This window comes from Tenrec ecaudatus, chromosome 5, assembly GCF_050624435.1.
Source record: "Tenrec ecaudatus isolate mTenEca1 chromosome 5, mTenEca1.hap1, whole genome shotgun sequence".
NCBI classification, from domain to species: Eukaryota; Metazoa; Chordata; class Mammalia; order Afrosoricida; family Tenrecidae; genus Tenrec; species Tenrec ecaudatus.
The window spans coordinates 183,015,732-183,038,790 of NC_134534.1; the positions used below are offsets into that span (position 1 = coordinate 183,015,732).

Genomic DNA, 23,059 nt, shown 5'->3' on the forward strand with positions numbered 1-23,059 from the left:
GACACTCAGAGAGAGAGAGCGAGAGAGCTACAGGTGCCCTCTAGGCCTGCGTCCTGGAGCCCGGAACAGAGCTGTCGGCACTCGGGAAACCGCCCCGAGCGCAGGCGTGTGTGTGTGTGTGTGTGTGCGCGCGCGCGCGCGTGTTTGTGCCTTACTTACACAGATTTTGCTGTGTTGATTTAAACATACTAAGAAATGTTCCTTGCTAACCTCATTGTTGCCATATTTTCTGACAGGGCATTTTAGATTATCTGGATAATCTGTCGCCTCCCCAAATACGAAAACTCTTCCACATTCTGAGCACCCTGGCCCTCGGCAGCGACCAGGAGGCCGGCAGCCACATTCAGGTGAGAGCAGTGCACTGGGGAGAAGCCACGGAAACCCCTCACGTGGAGCTCGCGGGACGGGGTTAGTGCTTTGGTGGCTTACCACAGACAGTTGCTGTGTGCTTGCTAGGTGTCTAAGACGGTTTCTGTCCTTAAGCGGCTCGGTGTATTCGGACAGAGGTGGTCTGTGAATCAGCTAAGCTTGAAACTGGCATTTGTGGACTCTCTGCTGGAGCCTGGCTGCTCAGGAATGAATGGATGACTAAGCTGGAATCAGGACGCCCGGCTTTGGGTGTCTGTAGTGCCACCCTGTGGCAGTAATCCATGTTGGACCGTCACTTCCTTTCTCTGGGTTTTCGGCTTCTCCGCAAGGAGCCTGGTGTGGGTGTGGGCTCAGCAGTGGGCTGCTAACCACAGGGTCACACCTGCCAGCTGTTCTGCAGGAGAAAGACGGGCCGGCTGCTTCGCTCCTGGAAGGATTGGCCGCCCAGGACATTCTCTGTAGAGGCGCACTCTTCCTTCCAAAGCCAGCAGCAGCGCTGACAATGGCTGGCACGTGCAGTGAGCACAGTGAGGGCTGGTCTTGCCTTGCTAAGACCAGGCCAGTGGTCCGTCACGCAGCGGTTGGCAGCGCTCTCGAAGCGGATTCATCAGGACTGAAGACAAAGCACACAGGAGTAAGGGCCACCTGGGGTTGAAAGCTGAAATGTTTGATCCGAGCTGCCTTAAAAACACTGTGTCTGGGGCTCAAGTTGAAAGAAAATGTTTTGAAAATGAGGGCAACAAATGTACAAATGTGCTTGACCCAGAGTATGTATGGATGGATGTGTGTTAAGAAAAATAAATACAGATCTGAAGGTTTAAAGAGATGCATATTTTTAACCTTCAGAGAGATATATACCTATATATCTATATAGATGTGTGTGTTTGTGTGTGTGTGTGTGTGTGTGTGTGTGTGTGTGTGTGTGAAGGTTAAGAATATATATATAGTGCTTGGGCTCCAACCTTAGACACTGAGGGGCAGTCAGATCATCTTGGACTATTGTGTTCTCATCACAGGGGAAATAAAAGAGATGTAAGAGCCCCCAGTAAATCAATGTATATAAAAAAGGATAAACTTTTCTAGGAATTTTTCCAAACTTCATCTTCTGTCAGCGGTTCTCAACCTGTGGGTCTCAGCCCCTTTGGGGGTCGAATGACTCTTTCACAGGGGTCGCCTGAGACCATATTTCCGATGGTCTTAGGAACTGAGGCTCCGCTCCTCTATCCGTGTCCAGGCGAATCCGCCCACATGCAGATACGCCCACCTGTGGGTCAGCACCTCATGAGGAGCTGTGTGAAAAGCAGGTGGACAACCACGGTCTTATATAATGAAGGAGATCCTGTTCCACCATTCTTCATACTTCTTATCTTAGCACCCTTGTCTGTCCCCAGCTTTACCCACCCTGTTTTAATTAAACATTTTTTACTAGGTAATGGATGAGGGAGGCTGGTGGCATAATGAGTTACACCTCGGGCTGCTAACCGCAGGGTCAGCGGTTCGAAACCGCCAGTTGTTCTGAGCAAGATGAGAGTCCCTACCCTCGTAAAGATGGACATTCTCAGAAACCCACAGGGCAGTTCTGCTCCGTCCAGTAGGGTTGCTATGAGTCAGGATTGGTGTTTTTTTCACTCATAAACTCTCACAGTGCAGATTCAAAAGGGCAGAGGTGGGCAGAGCAAGGCAAGTCTTCTAGTCTTCTCGTGCTGCCGTATGAAGACCTCACAGTGGACGCTTCACAGACAGAAGTTGCTCTTTCTCAGTCCAGGGAGCCAGCTCTGGGGCGGCCCTAGAGTAGGTTCAGTCAGAGCTCACGTGCCTGCCCTGCCTTGGCCTTAGGAGGCTCTCAGCACAGGCACTCCAGGCCCAAAGCACACACACGCTGCCCCTGGCTCACGCTGGGTGGAAATGAAGTCTTTCTGATATCTGTCCCGTGCCATCCACAGCTCACAAAGAGATTCACTCCAAGGATCAGCCTAGTTTTGTCCTGCCACGTGACCATGCCTATCTCTCATCTCGCTCCTTGACATAGCGGCTAGGATTTAGCACGCAGTGGTCATTGCATCACATGGAGGGTCATGGCCCAGCCAGGTGGACTCGTGTTGAGGGGTGCATTTCAGTTCACAGACTTCATACGGAAGGGTGGACACGTCCTATTGTGGCCCAGGCTCGGCTGCTTCACCCCAGCGTCTCCTGCTTCCTCCATCCTTTCTCGTTACAGGATGACATGCACCTGGTGATACGCAAGCAGCTCTCGAGCACTGTGCTGAGGTACAAGCTCATTGGGGTGATTGGTGCCGTCACCATGGCTGGCGTCATGGCATCCGGCAGGTAAGGAAGCTTGATGACGTGGAGCCCTGCGCCTCGGGGGCGCGCGGCCCGGTTGCTACCTCACAAACACGTGCTTTGGTGCCAAGGAGGACCAGAAGGAAGACGATGTTCTGAAAGGGATGTGGGGCGATTATACAGCACCGCTTGTGTGACTGACTGCTGACTGGAATGACGTCAGGAATGTGCCCCCGTCAAATGATGTGGGAGTAAAATTGGACAGAGCTGATAAAAACTACTAAACAATATAAACAAGAAAGCTCTTTAAAAAGGGGTGCTACATTTGCATAAGCCGAGCTCTAACAGTAGACATTGCAATGAGAGAATCAACAAACACGTGATACGCTTTTTCATGTTCCCTTCTCAGCTTGACTCGACACCGTATATAATTCTTACAGAATTGTGTTTGCGGTCATTCCCTTCGGGTTGTGAAAGCTAGGGGTTGCCAAGAGACGAAGTTATAAAACGGTTTCTTTTTCTTAAATCATTTTATTGGGGACTCTTACTGCAATCCATCCATCCATCCATCCATCCATTGTGTAAAGCACATTTGTACATTTGTTGCCATCATCATTTTCAAAACATTTTCTTTCTACTTGAGCCCTTGGTATCAGCTCATTCCCTCCCCCCTTCCTCCCTCGCTGCTCCCTCATGAACCCTTGATAATTTCTCTTTTTTATTTCATGTCTTACACTGACCACTGTCTCCCTTCACCCACTTTTCTGTTGTCCATCCCCCCGGCAGGGAGCTGTACGTAGATCCTGATGATCGGCTCCCCCTATCTCCTCCCTCCTTCCACTTATAAAACTGTTCCACCCAAAGAGGAGCCCCGGGCCTCCTTGGATGTGAGCTGCGCTTCTGCCCTGGTCAGTAGACAGTGCGCATTTCTATAGGGCTTGGTGGAGCTCGCCTGGGGCTGGTCTCCTCGCAGGCACGGTGGTAGGAAGCGCCCAGTCAGCAGTTTGACCCACCAGCTGCTCCCTGCGGCGAGGAGGCTGTCTGTTCCCACGAAGGTTGATCGCCTCAGACACCGAAACGGGCAGTTCTGCCGAGCCTCACAGGGTCCCTAGGAGTGGGGGTGGCCTCCGTGGCAGTGAGGTACTTAAATTTTTAGTTGTGGTGAACATATTCACACCAAACTCTTCCCTACCTCCACCCGCCCTGCCCTGAGGCTGCCATTGGAGCATGAAGAAAAGCATCGATTTGGGGCTCCATCAGATGTCACTTTTGCACAGTGACTTTGAAACTCAGACACACTCCTTGGAAATGACCTGTCAGGAACTCCTGAGACCTCAGGGGACATCTTTCAAGTCAAAATGAGTCATCCTTCGAGGCTGCTCAGAGCTCATTCTCTAAAGCCCTGGTGCTTGTCTGGGGTCCTGTCCTGGCTCCAGTGTTCATGAGTGGAATGACGTTGGCCAGGAGGCTTTGCCTTCGTGCATTTGTGGTTGCGGGTGTCTAACGCAAGGATGAGGACAGTGTTTCCTTCAGAGGCGTGCTTGGAAGCATTAGTTGCTTAGAACAATGCCTCGCACATAGGAACTCCCTGCTATCAGGTCAGGTCTGGCTCACACTGCCTGTGGGACCACAGAACTGCTGCGAAAGCTTTCCAAAATGGTACATTCTTTTTTTTTTTTTTTTTAGTCAGCACATTTTTATTTTTTTATTTTTTTTTTAAATTTTAACAATTTATTGGGGCTCATACAATTCTTTTCACAGTTCATATATATACATACATCAATTGTATAAAGCACATCTGTACAGTCTTTGCCCTAATCATTTTTTTCTCTTTTCTTCTTTTATATTTTATTAGGGACTCATACAACTCTTACCACAATCCACACATATACATACATCAACTGTATAAAGCACATCCATACATTCCCTGCCCCAATCATTCTCAAGGCATTTGCTCTCCACTTAAGCCCCTTGCATCAGGTTCTCTTTTTTTTCCCCTCCTCCCTCCCCCTTCCCCCCTCCCTCATATGCCCTTGGTAATTTATACATCGTTGTTTTGTCATATCTTGCCCTATCCGGAGTCTCCCTTCCCCCCTTCTCTGCTGTCCCTCTCCCAGGGAAGAGGTCACATGTGGATCCTTGTAATCAGTTCCCCCTTTCCAACCCACTCGCCCTCCACTCTCCCAGCATCGTCCCTCACACCTTGGTCCTGAAGGTATCATCCACCCTGGATTCCCTGTACCTCCAACCCTCATATGCACCAGTGTACAGCCTCTGTCCTATCCAGCCCTGCAAGGTAGAATTCGGATCATGGTAGTTGGGGGGAGGAAGCATCCAGGATCCGGGGGAAAGCTGTGTTCTTCATCGATACTACCTCACACCCTAATTAACCCATCTCCTCTCCTAAACCCCTCTATGAGGGGATCTCCGTTGGTCGACACTTGGGCCTTGGGTCTCCACTCTGCACTTCCCCCTTCATTTAATATGATATATATATACATATATACATACATATATACATATACACATATATACACATACATACACACACTTATATCTTTTTTTTTTTGCATGATGCCTTATACCTGGTCCCTTGGGCACCTCGTGATCGCACTGGCCGGTGTGCTTCTTCCATGTGGGCTTATTTGCTTCTGAGCTAGATGGCCGCTTGTTCACCTTCAAGCCTTTAAGACCCCAGACACTATCTCTTTTGATAGCCGGGCACCATCAGCTTTCTTCACCACATTTGCTTATGCACCCATTTGTCTTCAGCGATCCTATCATGGAGGTGTGTAGTCAATGATATGATTTTTTGTTCTTTGATGCCTGGTAACTGATCCCTTTGGGACCACTCGCTCACTCAGGCTGGTGTGTTCTTCCATGTGGACTTTGTTGCTTCTGAGCTAGATGGCTGCTTGTTTATCTTCAAGCCTTTAAGACCCCAGTCACTATCTCTTTTGATAGCCGGGCACCATCAGCTTTCTTCACCACATTTACTTGTTCACTCACTTTGGCTCCAGCCGTTGTGTCGGGAGAGTGAGCATCATAGAGTTCCAATTTAATAAAAGAAGGTATTCATGCCTTGAGGGAGTGTTTGAGTAGAGGCCCAAGGTCCTTCCGCCACCTTAATACTTGACCTATAAATATAGACACATAGATCTATTTCCCCATCCTCCTATATATATTTGCATGTACATGTCTTTGTCTAGACCTCCATGAATGCCCTTTGACTCCTAGCTCTTTCCTCCATCTCCCTTGACTTTCCTCCTGCCCTACTACCATGCTTCATCGCCACCTGGGCTAGAGTATACCTCTTCTCTAAGCAACCTTACCCTTGATCATTTCCCACCAGGCCTGCCACTCCCCCTTCTCTACCATTTGGGGTCCCATGTTTTTCCCTTGTCCCTGGGTTTGTTAACACCACTTCCTTACCCCCCCCTACCCCCCCACCCCAAGTCCCCCCAAAACTGTCGGTCCCGTTGTTTTTCCTCCAGATAGTTCATCCAGCCTGTCCTATTCAGACAGACCTGTGGAGTCACTAACATGCACGAAAACTAGACAGAGGAAAACAAAGCAACAGTATACAACCAGACAACAAAACAACAAAAACCACTGACAAAGAACAGAATAAAACAGTTCACAAGAGAAAAGCTTGTAGTTAGTTCAGGGATCGTTTGCTGGCCCTTAGGAGCGTTTTCCAGTCCAGTCTGTTGGGGCACCACGCCCTGGCCCTGAAGTCCACTTTCAGCATTCCCTGGGGACCTTGCCACTCCATTCCCTTGCTGTTCCGCTGCACTCCCCCAGTGATTTGCCTCGGTGTGGTGGGATCAGGTCAGGTGCAATTCCCACATTGTGTCTCCGGTGCTGTCCCCTGTATCGCCCTTAGTCACTGAGGGGCATCATGTCTCATAGTGGGGCCAGCCAAAATGGTACATTCTTATGGGAGCTTCTGCTGCTGGGGGACTGCTAGATTTGAACTGCCCACCTTGTAGTTAGCAACTGCAGACGTCACCAGTACTCTGCCAGGGTCTGGCTTGGCTTTTCCCACCCACTGCCTTCAAGTCCATTCCAACTCATAGCGAGTCTATCCGAGTTATCCAGTGCACCCAGCTCAAGCTCCGGTTCTGACTCATAGCAGCCCGATAGGACGGGCTAGAGCTGCTGCCCCCTGGGGTTTCCCCAGACTGTCACTCGTTGTGGAAGCGGAAAGCCTCGTTCTTCTCCCATGGAGTGGCAGGTGGTTTTGAACTGCTGAGCTTGAGGCTAGCATAACCCACTACATCTCCAGGACTCCTTCCCTGGTTCACAGTCGGCTCTTCTGATTTCTGTTGATTTACTGTGATCTCTACTCTACATTTTGTGTGGTTAATGCTCCCCTTGTCCTGCTTGTAGTCTCACCTTCTCCTCCGCGTCTTCCGCGTCCCCCCCCCCCCCCATATCCCTCAGGGAAGCAGAGAAGACGTACACTTACTGCTGGTTCTTATAAGATACTGTGGAATGAAGCTGCCTTTGTTTTTGTTTTATGCAGAGGCTCTTCCGGGAAAGCAGACCTGAGCCGTGAGGAGTGTGCACAGGTGCGTTCTCATCGTCCCGTTGGGCTCTTGAGTGACTGAGAAAGGGCTTCTCATCCATGTCACCAGGACAGCACTGCTGTTTAAAAACTGGTCCTGAACTTGTAACGTTTGTGGTTTGGGCCCCTTCTTGTGCACTTAGAAATCTGCTGGCTTGGCTAGCATTTCAGTCTGTGTCTGTCTACGCTCCCGAATTAAGGTGTCAGTGCGTGGGGGCGGGAGGCAGGACGGCTGGGCTGTGTTTAAAGAGTAAGTACCAGGTTGTGGAGCACTGGGCAAGGAGTACGTCGCGGGAAGCTCAGCTAATCAGCGAGAGACAACAGGGCCTTGAACTTTTGATTTAATTCTGCAGGCAGAGGTGGCATAGATAGGGGAGGGCATTTCAAAATGCACCTGGCCACCCGTGCTGATGGCTTGAAGAGGCGTGCTGTTAGAGGCCGGGACACCGGCCGGCAGCTGCAGGGGAGCATGGCCAAGGACGTGGGAAGGCAGAGGGAGTTCAGGCAGGGTCGGTGGCCAAGGACGGAACCAGATTTTCTCTTGGACTGTTCTAGGTGAACTCTTTGCTCCAGTTAGTTCACTCCTGCAGTGAGCAGTCTCCTCAGGCCTCTGCGCTTTATTATGATGAATTTGCCAACATGATCCAAGGAGGGCACCTGGCTCCCAACGCCCTGGTAGGTCAAGAGTCTTCACTGGGAAAGCGCTGAGTGACACACAGGCTGCGGTGCTCCTCCCACTCCCGGCTGGTGTGTGGAAGTAGGGCCTGCGCCGGTGGAATTGTGTTCTGCAGAAGCATGCCTTGTAAATGCTAGCCTCTAGCTATCATCCCACTGGGGAGAGGGTTGTTCCTACCACGTGAACGAGACAGGATTCACATAGTCTGTCCAAGTAGCAGGGTGGTCAACCCCATGGGGGAGGACGTCTGCCATGGTACCTGGAGCTCTCCGGGGAACAAGGAAAGCAGGCTGAGGCATAGGGACCTGCCCCCAGAACCTAGAGAGAGACGGAGAGCGCGCCTTTCCCCAGAGCATTGTCCTGAGTCCGTGCTTGCAGCCCCTAAACTGAGATTGATTAAAGCCTTCTGTCTCCCTGAGAGCAGCGTGAGACCACTGAGGCAGGGACTGTCCCGTGAGCTCATGGAGGCCAGTTGGGAAGGCCAAGACCCAGAACTCTCCCGGGAGACCTCCTTCCCAGTCTGCCGAGCAATGAGAGGCTATGGTCAGAGGTCGTTGGGTCAGTGATGATGCTGAGAGCCTCTTCTGTGCCAGGCACTGTGCCAAGCGTTGTCTGGTTTCCACTCATGATGCGGTGTGCATTCCCATCCATTGTAGAGGTGGGGAACCAGGCTCAGGCAGGCCCAGAGTCATTTTCCCGGGGCCTCCCCGCCAGGACTCTGTGGTTGCAGTGCCTTTTGTGTTTGTTTGCCTCCCAAAGGAATGGGCTGGGCAGGCCATCCTTAACAACTTCCAAGAAGCATTCGTGGTGGATCTCTGTGCTGTCCAGGAAGGGTGAGTACACTTGTGGAGAAGTTCCTCCCTGGTGTCAGTGCTTGGTGCAGACTTCCAAATGCCTTGGATTGCAGCCAAGCCCTGCCTGGTCCTCTAGTCTCCTTCCTGCCATCCCGACGCCTCCTTGGCGCCAGTTCCAGCGTGGCTAAAAGGCTCCTGAGCTGTTCTTTGAAGTTGTGCTACTCATTCCTCTCAGTGCCATTGAGGGAGACTGATGCGTTGTCTTGCGGCCCAGTCGCTTTGCTCACCTCTAAGCGGGCCCTCTCTCCACAGGGACGGCCTCTTCCCCGTGAAAACCCTCTACGGGCTGGAGCAGTACAACAGTCAGGACGGGATCGCCATCAACCTGCTGCCAATGCTCTTCTCGCAGGACTTTGCGCAAGACGGGGGCAGAGCAGCTTCCCCTGAATCAGCCCCAAAGTTGGTGACCTTGTTCCTTTCTGAAACCTCTGTTCGTATTTTGGGTGTTCACGGGGTCTTCCAGTTCCTTGGGTCTGGGGAAGGCAGAAGGGTTTCATCCCTGGGTAGCTGGGCTCGGATGGGCCCGAGGGAAGGGACAGGACTCCTTGCTTCCATTGGGACCCTGAAGGGGCGCTTGCATCGCCTCATGGCCACCCACAGACATTCTGGGCGGGTTCTTTTCTGTTCTGGATCCGTTGCTTTCTATGGCACCTTCTCTGCCTTGTGGACATTGCTGGCTACCTCTGTCACCTTCACACTCGCCTTCGATCGTCCCTGTGCTCCCCTCACTACCCTCTCCATCTCCCTCCAGTCCCAGGTAGGACGGATTTCCTGCGCAGCCATTGTGTTCCCTGCTGCTTGTGTTTAAAGATAGATCTTTGTTTTGGTCAAAACTCCCTAATTGTCATGTTGGTGTCCCGTGAACGTGGACTAATGCGCCTACAAAATGTGGTGGCTTTTCCTTCCCAGATCGGTCTCTCCATTGTGCCTGGCTTCCCACTTCCGACTCCTGAGGCTGTGTGTGGAGAGGCAGCACGACGGCAAGTTGGAGGAGATCGATGGTTTACTAGGTAGAGGATGACATCACCAGCTCCCTCCTGCTTGGGAGCCCTGGGTAATCTGGAGGCAGGAGCAGACCAGTTGTAATATGTGTGGTAAGGGGGTTGCCAATTTCACAGAGTTAGCGTGGCAGCTGTGATCGAATTCCCAAAGCAGAGCCATACATACATCACACTCCACCAATTAAGTGTCCCCATCGTTCTCTAGTGCCTTCTGGCCCTTACCTTTCTGACCAGCACAGAGACTTCTCCACGACAGTTCTTGGGCCTGCTGCATCAATGTGAAAGTGTGCCTGAGACTCGGTAGCCAGGAGGACTAGCTGCAGGGCCAGCATCCAGGGGCCTGCATGGAAGGAGGCTGCACTCTTTGTCCTTGTCTTTCAGATTGCCCTCTTTGCCTCACGGACCTGGACCCTGGAGAGAAGCTGGCGTCCATGTCTGCTAAAGAGCAGTCGTTCATGTGTTCACTCGTATTTCTCACCCTCAACTGGTTCCGAGAGGTGAGCTCAGTTGGGACAGTTCACCTATTGCCTGTAAGCCTCGAAAAGCAGCCACTTCTTTGGTTCCCACAGGCTTCTCAGAAAGCTCCTTAAGCACGTGTGCCTCTGTGCTTCTCCAGCCGTGTGTCCCCCCACGCTGGATTATGCACATCTTCTGTGGTGGCCGTTTGGCGATACTTAAGAATTCACTCTCTGTTACTGCTAGGCTTTTGCTTGTTAGGTTCTTCCTTCTGCCTGGAATCACCTCCACCCCTTCTCTGCGACGGAAACACTGCTTGTCTGCGCACAGCAGCCACAGGGCTTCTTCCTCACTGGACCTCAGGACAGCAGTGGCCATGAGGAACCGGCCCATACATGCGGCACGCTTTCAAAGCCCTTGCGCAGATTAGCTCAGCGTTCTCGTGAATTATCTTAATCCGTCCTCACAATTACAGAACGAAGTAGGCAAGACAAGTAGTATTTTCACACACACAGATTTCCCACTCAGAGTCCGAGTCACCTCGCGTCTTCAGGCGTGTGTGCGGTGCTGGTTCTTCAGTTGCAGTACCTAATCCACCTGAACACCGCAGCCCCACTTTGTTGCCGAAGGAGTACAAGCTCAGACAGAGTAAAGACTCAGCTAAGGTTCCTTGGCTAGCAAGCAGCAGACGAAAAGGACTCCCTTTCACTGATGTGCGTGACCTCTAGCCCGTGACTCTTCTGCCAGTCGTACCCAGAAGTGGGATTCACAGTCGGAGCGCCTCCACCGCACTCTGTTGAAAACACTTTTTATATTGCAGACGACACTCATGGATCCTGTGAGCTTTGACATTACAGACTAGACTCACAGATCCTGCCACTGAATGGCCTCTTCCTTCAGCCCGGGGGGATTCCTGCGAGCAAGGTGAAAACCTGAGCAGTAATCTGCCCTTTTGCAGGTCGTGAATGCCTTCTGCCAGCAGACATCACCGGAGATGAAGGGGAAGGTGCTCACCCGCTTAAAACACATCACAGAATTACAGGGGATCCTTGAGAAGTACTTGGCAGGTAACGGGGCTGGGGCGTGTGCCCTGCTAGTGTCAGGTTCGGCTTAGCATCGCAGTCCCTATTCACCTGGGCCACAGAAAGCCTAAGGGACTACAGGAACAACAGTGCATTCATTTTGCTCCCACTATCACCGCCAGGAGACGGTGCAATAGCAGCCCGTGGTTGAGCTGCTGGAACACGACTTTTCTTTGGATGTCAGGCTCCAAGTGCTGGTGCTTGATTCTGTGGGGAGTGTCTGGGGCACCTCCCACTCATGCCTGCATCTGAATAATTAATTATCTATAAAATAAACAGATGTGATTCAATATTGTTGACAGCTTTAAGTATATATATATATATATATATGAATTACTTCATTTGGGGTCCTTATTTCCCAAAATATTTTTATGATTTTACTTTATGTGGTTTCATGTTACTTGATCATCATCCATATGATACGCTATCTCTGGCCAGTTTGCTGTGTCTCCGTGACTCCTGTCCACTGCATGTACCCCCAGGCATTCGGCCGTGCTTGGTGGGCTTGGGGTACTCGTTTCTTGCCAGCTGGGCAATTGCACTCTTAGTGTTGGTCTGTGGTTGGCAGAGATGAGGAGGCTTCCGAAGTTCATGGGAAGATTCCAATATCACTTAATACCATTTGCCCATGGACTTTGTGAAGCTCCCCTTTAGCTTCTGCTTGCTCTGTGTTTCAGCCACCCCAGACTATGTCCCTCCGCTTGCAAACTTTGATTTGGATGCGTTCGACTCAGCGCCTCATACCAGCACTGCCGCACCTCCAAAGTCCCGAGCAGCAGGACAGAAAAGTGCGTATGTTCTTGGCCTCCCCTTACCACAGTGGTCCCCAACCTGGGGGTCATGACCCCTTTGGGGGCTGAGCGACCCTTTCACAGGGGTTGCCTAAAACCATCAGGAAACACATGAATATTTATTTCACTATTCCACAATATATAATTACATATTGTTTTGTGATTAATCACTGCTTTAATTATGTTTAATTATGCTCAATTTGTAACAATGAAAATACATCCTGCAGGTCAGATATTTACATTACGATCCATCACAGTAGCAAAATGACAGTTATGAAGTAGCAACAAACATAATTTTATGGTTGGGGTCACCACAACATGAGGAACTGTATGAAACTGTATGAGAACCACTGCCTTAACACGAGCCATAGTGGATTCACCTAGGAGGTTCTATGTGCTAAGGTATCAGGGTCACGAGAGCGTATGACATTGACCCTTTCCTTTGCTGGGGTTACAAATGAGCGACACTTAAGGTGATAAAATGATCTCTGTCGTACCTGTAGGTGGAAGTGAGCCCTGGTGGTGCAGTCTTTAAAGTGCTTGATTGCTAACTAAGTGGTCAGCAGTTTGTGTCTACCCACTGCTCTCTAGGAGAAAGATGTGATAGTCTGCTTCCATCGAGATTGCAGCCTACTGGGCAGCTCCACTCTGTCCCATGGGGTCAATATGAGTCAGAATGGCCTCCACAGCAATGGGTGCGGTGTAGGGTAGAGCAGTCGAGTGGTCATTCATGATTGTGTTAGTACAATAGAGAGGAAAGAGCACTTTTCCTAGATGGAGACATGTCAGAAGTTCCTGGGAGCAGTGGAACCCAGCAGTCACTTTACAGGGACAGACTTGATGGTCTCTTTCCACAGATATGGCAGTCCCAGAGCCCTGGTGCTGTAGGGGTGACGTGTGTGGCTGCGATCAGCAAGATTACAGCCCTGGAAACCCAGTGGCGCAGTTCTTCTCTGTCCTTTAGGGTCACTGTACGTCACAGCTCCACAGCAGTGGGTTTGGTGGGGTTTATCTCCAGGCGGACGTCAGCAGGTGGTTTTCCTGAGGGCAGCAGCACTCAGCAAATATGATCATTGATGACCTGGGCTCCATTTCTCTTTTGGAAACATAAGGAGGAACGAAACGGAAGGCAGATGGCAGCAAAACATCCTTAGCCGACACACTGTCAAAGGAGGATACTTTGGAAGGCGACCATACACCCTCTGATAAGAGCCAACAGGAAAAGGTAACGGTTGTTGGATCCTCATGAAGAGGCTTCGCAGGCCCGAGATGAGCAGAGGGGCGGCCACTCTGTCATTACAGAGGGAAAATTAGGGACGAGAGAGGGTGTGACCTCTCCCAGGCCGTAGAGCAAGTGGTAATAGGCCCCAGGCCCGAGTAGCTCTCCTGTCACTGTTGCTGCTGCCCTTGTTGGATGCTGCGGGCCCAGAGGCACAACCGCCAGCCCACGCCATCCTCAGAGCTGTGCTGGTCTGAGCCTGTTGCAGCTCCTGTGTCTCCGTCTCCTGAGCATCTTCTTCTGGTTCCCAGACCTGATGCCTTCCCAGAGACGTGTCCAGACTATAGGAGACAAAGTCTCGCTGTCCTTGTTGCTAAGGAACATTCTGGCTACACCTTTTTTATTTTTCAAAGCATTTTGGGGGGGCTAATACAACACTTATCACAATCCATACATCCATCCATTGTGTCAAGCACATTTGTACATTTGTTGCCATCATCATTCTCAAAACATTTTCTTTCTACTTGAGCCCTTGGTATCAGCTCTTCATTTTTTCCCCTTCCTCTCCCATGAACCCTTGATAATTTATAAATTATTTTGTCATGCCTTACACTGTCTGATGTCTCCTTTCACCCACTTTTCTGTTGTCCATCCCCCAGGGAAGGGGTTATATGTAGATCCTTGTAATTGGTTCCCCCTTTCTACCCCACCTTCCCCTTCCCCTCCTGGTTTCACTACTCTCATTAGTGGTCCTGAGGGATTTATTTGTCCTGGATTCCTTGTGTTTCCAGCTCTTATCTGTACCAGTGTCTTTGCTCTGGTCTAGCTGGATTTGTAAGGTAGAATTGGGATCATGATAGTGATGGGGAGGAAGCATTAAAGAACTAGAGGAAAGTTGAATGTTTCATCAATGCTACACTGAACCCTGACTGGCTCGTCTCCTCCCCATAACCCTTCTGTAAGGAGGTGTCCACTTGCCTACACATGGACTTTGGGTCTCCACTCTGCACTCCCCCTCATTCACAGTGATATGATTTTTTGTTCTTTGATGTCTGGTACATGAACCTGTTGAGACTGCATGATCACACAGCCTGGTGTGCTTCTTCCATGTTGGCTTGGTTGCTTCTCAGCTAGATAGCTGCTTGCTTATCTTCAAGCCTTTAAGACCCCAGGTGCTATATGTTTTTATAACTGGGCACCATCAGCTTTCTTCACCACATTTGCTTATGTACCTACTTTGTCTTAAGTGATCGTGTTAGAAAGGTGAGCATCATGGAATGCTAGTTTAATAGAACAAAGTATTCTTGCATTGTGGGAGTATTTGAATAGAGGTCCAATGTCCATTTGCTACCTTAATACTAAATCTATAACTATATGCCCACAGATCTATTCCCCATTCTCATATATAAATATATTCATATATGTACACACCTGTATTTAGACCTCTATAAAAGCACTTTGCCGTTCTGTCCTCTATTTCCTTTGACTGTCCTCTTGTCCCACTATCATGCTCAGCCTTCATTTGGGTTTCAGTAATTGCTCTCGGTTACATTGCCCTTGATCAAGCTCTACCAGGCCTCCTACACCCTCCTCACCACCAATTTTGGATCCCTTGTTCCCTTGTCCTTGGGTTTGTTCACATGCACTTCCTTTCCCCCACCTCCCGCTCTCCCATGTCCCCCAGATTGTTTTCTCCCCCAGATTGTTTATCCCGTCTATCGTATCTAGACAGACCTGCAGAGATAATATTATGCACAAAAAACAAGACAGAGCAAAACAAAGCAACAAATGAAAGCAAACAAAACAGCAACAACAAAAAACAATGACAAAGAAAAGCTTGTAAATAGTTCAAGGTCTGTTTGTTGGCTTTTAGGATTATTTTCCCTTTGAATTTGATGGGGTGCCCAACCCTGGCTCCAAAGTCTGTTTTTGGTATTCCTTGGGGACTTCCTTGCTCTGCTCCCCTTGCTGTTCTGTTGCACACCCTTAGTGTTTCGCCTCAGTGTGGTGGGGTCAGATCGGGCGCAATTCCCACACTGTATTTCTAGTGTTGACCCCCGTAGGGCTGTGGGTCAGTGAAGAATGTTGTGTCTCGTAGTGGGACCAGCCCTTTGGCCCTCTCTGCGCATTGGCCGCTCTGAGCAGGGAGATCGTCCTCAAGGCCTGGTGGGCCAGGATGCTGGCTGCACCTTGTAAAAGAGGGATTGTTTTCCTGGTAGCCCGTGTTCCTTTAATGTTCTTCCTCGACACCGTAGTTCACATGTATGAGCTCGTGATGGTGTTCCTTATACGTTGGCCGGCTTTCATGCACATATGAACTGATATAATTGTAAACAAGTACTCTGAAGAGTTGTTGATAAATTATATTTGTTGTTGATAAATTATTTTTTGATAAATTATATAACTTATCAAATTTGTTTGATACATTATAAGGTTGTCCTACCCTTAAGTCAAAAATACCAAACCTGTTCCTGTCTAGTTCCACTAAGCTGCACACTGTTAATTGTTGCCTCTACTGGTCCTCATGAGTGTTTTACTGCCTTTTTAAAAAAAAAACAAACTCTTACGGTACTTTGCATTCTCTCTAATATCAATGGTCAAATCCTTTCTTAGAACATAGTTCTTTGTATATTTCTTATTTTTTTAAATCATTTTATTGGGGGTTCATACAACTCTTATCACAATCCATACATACATCAATTGTATAAAGTACATTTGTACATTCATTGCCCTCATCATTCTCAAAACATTTGCCCTCCACGTAAGCCCCTGGCATCAGCTCCTCATTTTCCCCTCCCTCCCCACTTCCCCTTCCCTCATGAACCCTTTATAATTTAAAAATTATTTTGTCATATCTTACTGTCTGACGTCTCCCTTCACCCACTTTTCTGTTGTCCATCCCCCAGGGAGGGGGTTATATGTAGATCCCTGTAATTGGTTCCCCCGCTCTACCTCACCCTCCCAGTATGGCCACTCTCACCACTGGTCCTGAAGGGATCATCTGTCCTGGATTCCCTGTGTTTCTAGTTCGCATCTGTACCAGTGTACAGCCTCTGGTCTAACCAGACTTGCAAGGTAGAGTTAGGATCATGATAGTGGGGGTGGGGTGGGGGTGAGAAGCATTTAGGAACTAGAGGAAAGTTGTATGTTTCATCGTTGTAGCCTCTTTTCCCTTCCAGTACCCGCTTACCAGCTTCTCATTACGTCGAGGTAACATGAAAAGCTCAGTACAATTACTGGTATTTGCTAAGCAGTAATGTATTTTTCCTGTAACTTTGTACTACTCCCAGGATAGGTTCATATGTTTTCAGAATCTCTTGAACCCCGTGGAGCAATTACTTTCGTTACTGAGCTGCCATTTAGTGGGTGCTTCTTGTGTATTGACCCTCTAAGCCCTTAAAAGAAGAACCCACGGTTAGTTTTGATGTCCACGTTTAAGAGATGAAAAAAATGAAACGTGAGAACAATAAAAATAGTAAGAGACGAGGGAACTGAGCTCTAGAAAGAAAAAGGGACTTGTCCACGGCCACGCAGCTTACGAGTGCTGCAGCAGAGGTTAGACGGCCCCTAGCCTGTTGGTCTTCTTCACGCCATCAGAGCACCGCTGGCCTGCTGATCCAGCCCTGAGTAGAAAGGCAGGATCCCCTCACTAAATTAGGGTACCGGCCCCAGGAATGGTTAGGGACTTGGGAAAACCAAGTTGGTGATCTGTTGCGTTTACTTTCTATGTAAGGTGACTGCTTCGTTGCCCTCTGAAATCTTCCTTAGAAAGTAGATGTAGGGAAAGTCTTGTTGATTCTGTTGGTTGCTACTGCTTTCCTGCCAGGAGCTCACCAAGAAGGAAGAAGAAAAGACGCCACTGTCGCTACAGACCTACCAGGCTTTTTTCCGAGAGCTGGACATTGAGGTTTTCTCCATCCTGCATTGTGGGCTGGTGACCAAGTGCATCTTAGACACCGAAATGCACACTGAAGTAAGTGACAGAGCGGGGGACCCAGGACCTGACGTTCTTCAGTCCGTTCTTAGTCCACAAAGAATCCTGTGACGAGGAGAGGGGTTGGGACCTCGCCCCCGAGTCCTATGTAAATGAAAGTACTGATGAAGAACCATGGGACTTGTTTCAGCTGGATGAGCCCTGAGGATTCCCTGGCGTGTTAGGCATCCCACTGCTGACATCAGCCTGCCGGTGGCTGAGCAGGAGCTGTGGGTGACTTTTGCTGTCTGGTCTGTGGAGGTCACTGCTCGTTTCACGATGTTTAGGCAGCGCCCACCAGCTCCTTACTGAGACCTTTTTTGCGTGTGCCACTAATCTCAACGCTGCCGGCCCGTAGTACACACAGCCCGATGCTCACCTGGCAGGAGCTCATAAGCTAAGGAAGGAAGGACACACGCCTGCTGCATGCTGCGCTGATGGTCTGAGCCACGTGCCAGCGAAGCTCCGTTAAGAGCCTGGTATTTGTAAGGAACGAGGGGCGGCAAGGACCATGGTGGTCCTGTGGTTGAGCCCACAGCTCAGACCCCTCCCGCTGCTCTTTGGGCTTAGGCTGCTGCCGTGGAGAGCCTGTGGGGAGGTCCTGCTCTGTCCACAGGGTCCCCTCACTCAGACCCACTTCATGGTAGTGGGCTTGCGGTTTGGGCTGTGTGTTTTGTTTAGGGGTAAGTAAAGAACATTTTCACAGAAAAGTGATTCTTTGGTACGGGAGATTTCACCAGAGAGGAGAATTTTTCCAGGTAAAATAATTGAGGACCACTGTTAGAGCCCTGCGGTGTGCCATGAATGTTTACCTGTTAAAGACCCTAAATTCTCTCATAATAAAAGAACTTGCTCTCCTGTTCCTTTTTCGCCTCCCCCTTCTCCTGCTTCTCTTTTTTAAAGTCTCTCTACATCAGTTTATGCCTAGGAATTCTCCACAAATGTGAGTTGGCATGACAGGTTGAAGTAAGAGGACATTTCAGACTTGTTCTGATTCTGTTTGTGTGGTCTACATGTAGGGATCCTGACCAGAGTTCGTAAGGGCAAAACATTTTACAGGAAGAAAGATATCAAGGGATATTTAATGAACAGAGGAAAGGGAAATTTTAAATCCTAGGGTATTCAAAAAGTATATTTTGCTTCCAGAGCTGGAAAAAATATGCAGTGGAATTTATTTCTAGAGAAAGCGTGTGCTTTCTAAAACAGTACTGCCTCCGATTCCTGCTCCTCATCTGCGTGTTTCATTTGGTGAATGTGTGACTCTGGGAATCAGTGGACAGAGCCTAGCAGCAGCATAGTAGATGAGGGTGGGGCATTTCCCCTCATGAACGATGCCAGTTAGTCTTCCTCGTTTTATTAACAGGCCACAGAAGTTGTACAGCTTGGGCCCCCTGAGCTGCTTTTCCTGCTGGAAGATCTCTCCCAGAAGCTGGAAAATATGTTGGCTCCTGCTGCCAAGAGAACCCCTTTCTTCAAGGTGCGTATAGGCCGATGCAGGGCCTGGACGGAATGGGTCTGCGTGGTGAGTTCAGTGAGCTCTTTCCCTGGCGTTGCATTTGGTGGAAGCCCCACAGCCAGACCCTTTCCCCCTCCCTTTAGAAAGGAACCCTGGAAGAGAAAACACAAAAAGGCAGCCGACACAGGCCATGAATCCTGTGCCTGATGGTGTTCTCTTCTCAGCCTGCCCAAGCCCAGTGTAGTGGTTGGCCAGGGTCTCACATGCGCCTATAAGGTACGAGTGTGTGTGTAATGATCCAGTTACACGATGCAAACGAAGGGTGCAAACCAAAGTGTAAGCCCTTGAAGATTCGCACAGCCACTTACTTATTCACCCTGCCTCATCCACTCGGTTTCTGTTGCAGTGTGTGCTTTGTTGCATTCGCTGTTATAGGCCTGAACTTGAGTCTTCGTGAAAAGACTAGGTTGTCAGCTCCTTGCGACTTTCAGTGATGTAGTTATTGCACAAGACGAGTGACGCAGCATCCCACAGAAGGCTATGGTATGTGATCTTGCCGGGAAGCAGGTAGATTGTATTTGGCTCCGCAAAGCAGATAGAGCGAAACCACTCCGCTCCAGTGGGTGTGCAGGGAAGGAAGGAACTTCTCTGAGAAGTTGTCGAACTACAAACCTTCTTAATGTTAATTTCTCAGCTCCTGATAAAACTGGACTAAAGCAATATTTCTTTTTTTAAAAGATCATTTTATTGGAGCTCTCACAGCTCTTGTAACAATCTATGCATCAATTGTGTCGGACATATTTGTACATCTGTTGCCATCGTTCTTTTCTAGACAGTTACTTTCTATTGAGCCCTTGCGTTCAGCTCCTCTTTTTCCCTCCCCTCACCCCCCTTGTGGGCCCTTGATAGGTTATAGATTGTTACTATTTTCATATCTCACACTGACTGCCGTCTCCCTCCCCTCTGTTTCTGCTGTTCTCCCTGGAGGGTGTGTGTGTGTGTGTGTGTGTGTGTGTGTGTGTGTGTGTGTGTGTGTTTATGTGCCATTCATTGCAGTTGACATTCCCTTCCTCTGCCCATTCCTGTTCCTGGGTTCCATGTGTCGTGAGCTTTATCTCCTGCCTATCCCTCTATACGTGCTCCTGTCCAGTCCAAAGTGGGAAGCAGCACTGGGGTCATGACAGTGGGGGGTGAGGAAGCCTCAAGGAACCACAGGTCTATTGTGGGATCCATCGGCACTCGACTGCTCCCTGATCGACCCATCCCTTTCCCTGTGACTCCTCTGTGGGGGGATGTTCCATTGTCTACAGATGGGCTTTGGGTCTCCACTCGGACCCGCTCATTCTCACCAACGCATTTTTGTTTGTTTGTTGTTTGTTATGAATTTTCTGATGCCCGTTACCTGGTCCCCATGACACTTCATGATCGCACCAGCTGGTGTGCTTCTTCCATGTGGGCTTGTTACTTTACTGCTGAATGGCCGCTTGTTTAACTTCAAGCCTTTAAGACCCCAGATGCTGTATCTTAATAGCCGGGCACCATCCTCTATCTTCACCATGTTTGTAAAGCAATATTTCTAAAGCCACATTATGCATACATTTTTGATGTGGGGAGTCTTGTGATTGGTTATAGAGCAGGGCAATTCTAATTGAAGTCTTTGTAAAGGAAAAGCCAACTGTTTGCTTCCGAAGCACTGGTTGAGTCAGCTCTGAATTTGAAGCCCTGACATGCAAACATACTTGTCTGGGTAGGAAGGAGGGAGTGACAGGAATTGTCTGAGAGCTGTTAAGATGGCAAGTGTATCTTCACAAGTAAAAGCCACATTTCTACATTCTTGGTGTATTGGCCAAGACTTCTAATAGGCAAGGTCTCCCTTTCTATCTCATTACAAATTGGCAAAGAAAACTAGCAGGAATATTATGAAAAACTCACAAGTGAAATTTTACTTTGGGAGTAAAAATGAAGAGCAAAGGTTTGATGCAAACACACACACACAACTTTGATAGAAAGATTGCATGGTTTCCTTTCGAAAGGCAGAAACACAAAAATCTCTGCTTAGTTGGAAATGGAGATTCAATTTAGGTCTGAAGTCACACTAGTCAGGCATGCCAACACTTCATCTTTTTCTTAGATTCTCCTCCACACTTCTGAGCCCAGTAGTTCCTGTTCTTCAAAAGTCAATCTCTTTGTTGTTATTTGAAGATGGAACAGGATTTCTTACCCTCCTCTCAGAACAGGTGGCCCATAGGCAAGCAGCTCATTCTTCTCATCCATGACTTCCCAATAGCGTAGGTTTGACTAAATCCCAAAGTGTACTTTTAGCTTGAAAGAAGCTACCCAGCAGTTTCTTCCCCTGTAACTCTGAATTTATTGTAGAGTAAAGGAAACTGGAGTGTTGGATTCTCACATCTCCATCAGAGATCTGCCCAGGACATCGCTCACTATATCACTGACTTGATGCCTCCCATGTGTAACCACCTGGAGAACGTCCACAACTATTTCCAGGTTAGAAGCCTCTTCTGCTGTTGTACAGAGGCTTGGAAATCGCCAGGGGTACTAGAGACTTCATTTTTAACCCAGAGGAATGGAAGCAAAAGAGCAGGCACTTGGTGAAGCGGCCACCCTAAAAGCACTTTTGCCTTTCAGTGCTTGGTTGGTGAGAAGGAAGGCGTGGTTGAGGGACCAGGGACCAAAGGCCAGGAGCACCAGATCATGTCTGCCTGCTATCAAAGGCTCCTGCAGATTATCTATGGGCTCTTTGCATGGTGAGTATGTAGAAAGGAGAGGAGGCCCAGGTGAACCAGTGTGCATTGCTTGTTACTTTATGGTCGGCTTCTCTCTGTGTTGTTTCATTTGCTCTTTCCCCTTCTGAGACGGATGGAGCTGCTATTCAGAACCCGTCTGACAGGTATGTGGGTGGCTTGCACTTAGCTGACCTGTCACAAGTCTGGCCATTGATTCTGAGCCCAGTTTGCCAGGGCAGGCTCTCCATAGCAACACTGGCGACCCTGTGACTTCACAAGTGGTTCCTAGATTAATTGAAAATAAATTCCAAGGGAGTGGGGAGCGGGGAGGGAGGAAGGAAAATGAGGAATTTACGTGGAGAGCAAATGTTTGGAGACTGATGAGGGTAACAAATGTGCTTTATACAATTGATGTATGTATGGATTGTGATAAGAGTTGTATGAGCCCCCAATAAAATGATTTAGAAAAAAAGAAAGTAAATTCCAGATGGTGTGCTAAAACTGAAAACAGTGCGAGATGGGGTCTTCAGGCACACCTTCCTGGTCACATAGTGGATTGATTGATTACCTTTTAGGCTGCTAACAAGGTCAGCAGTTCAAACTCACCAGCCGCTCTGCAGGGGAAGATGAGGCTCTCAGATCCAGGAACAATATACAGCCTCAAAGCCATAGGGGGCTTTCAGGGGAAGCCAGCCCCTAACACATCATTACGGGTCCTGTAGGTGCAATTGTACAGCGATAATAAGTAAAGATCATAGTAAAATCATAGAGAGCATGAGAGAGAAGTAAAGTATTGAAATAAATGGAGTCAGTCACAATTCATGGTAGCATGCTCACCTCAGCTCCATTCGATGGTCCACGAGGAGGGAGAGTCATTCTTTAATGTTAGCCCACGCTTTTTATATTCTCTAGGGACATGTAAGTCCCCTAATCACAGATGAGTACATACGTCACAGGGAGGGGTTGTACCATAGGTAATACAGTAATGAGAAGGAGTGGTCTAGGGACAAACATGCAATAGGAAGGGGAGGAATTGGGGGTATCCATTTGATAAGATGGGCGTATAACTTAACTTTGGATGTCACAGAGTCAGTTTGGCCTGTTCCCTGACTCCATTGATAGAGATCATTATTGGTAGGGTGAGAACGCTTGGTCTCAGGCCTCAAGGAGGAATAGTTTATTGTCCCCAGTAGCAGGGAGTGAGGCTTGCCATATAGTCTGGCTGACTAACTGCCCTAGAGACCTACCCTGTAGTCTGGTGACTAACTATCCTGGGGAGGATGTCTGTAAGTGTTTGACCTCTCCCCACAGGGGGCAGTTCTGCTCCGTCCCCTAGAGTGGCTCTGAGTCAGGATTGATTTGATGGCAGTGTGTTTGGAGCGAGGTTTTTGTGGAAGCGGTAGGACTTTATCAGGCCTTTAAGGCCATATGGCCTTTGAAGGAAGGGATTGGAAGGCCGAGCCCGGGGAAAAGTGGCAGTGAGGAGGGTGTGTGTCCTACGTGGTCAGGTTCCTGCAGCTAGGCCCCATCCCTCTGGTCACAGATGCAGGAGTTCTGCGCAGTCATACTCAGGGTATGCTCTTCT

The 23,059-nt window shown here is 49.0% G+C and overlaps 1 protein-coding gene across 2 annotated transcripts in view; it reads left to right on the forward strand.

Annotated features, from left to right (window-relative positions):
• FANCD2 (FA complementation group D2) overlaps nt 1-23,059 on the forward strand; it is a 66,913-nt gene that overhangs the window by 27,746 nt on the left and 16,108 nt on the right. For both annotated transcript variants that reach the window (XM_075550454.1, XM_075550455.1), the window contains exons 18-32: nt 237-347; nt 2,588-2,697; nt 7,181-7,226; nt 7,778-7,897; nt 8,658-8,731; nt 9,005-9,151; nt 9,662-9,762; nt 10,135-10,250; nt 11,168-11,276; nt 11,969-12,079; nt 13,195-13,307; nt 17,128-17,274; nt 18,638-18,751; nt 21,107-21,235; nt 21,377-21,495. In XM_075550454.1, the coding sequence (XP_075406569.1) occupies nt 237-347; nt 2,588-2,697; nt 7,181-7,226; nt 7,778-7,897; nt 8,658-8,731; nt 9,005-9,151; nt 9,662-9,762; nt 10,135-10,250; nt 11,168-11,276; nt 11,969-12,079; nt 13,195-13,307; nt 17,128-17,274; nt 18,638-18,751; nt 21,107-21,235; nt 21,377-21,495 (1,667 nt within the window). The remainder of the gene's footprint in view (nt 1-236; nt 348-2,587; nt 2,698-7,180; nt 7,227-7,777; nt 7,898-8,657; nt 8,732-9,004; nt 9,152-9,661; nt 9,763-10,134; nt 10,251-11,167; nt 11,277-11,968; nt 12,080-13,194; nt 13,308-17,127; nt 17,275-18,637; nt 18,752-21,106; nt 21,236-21,376; nt 21,496-23,059) is intronic.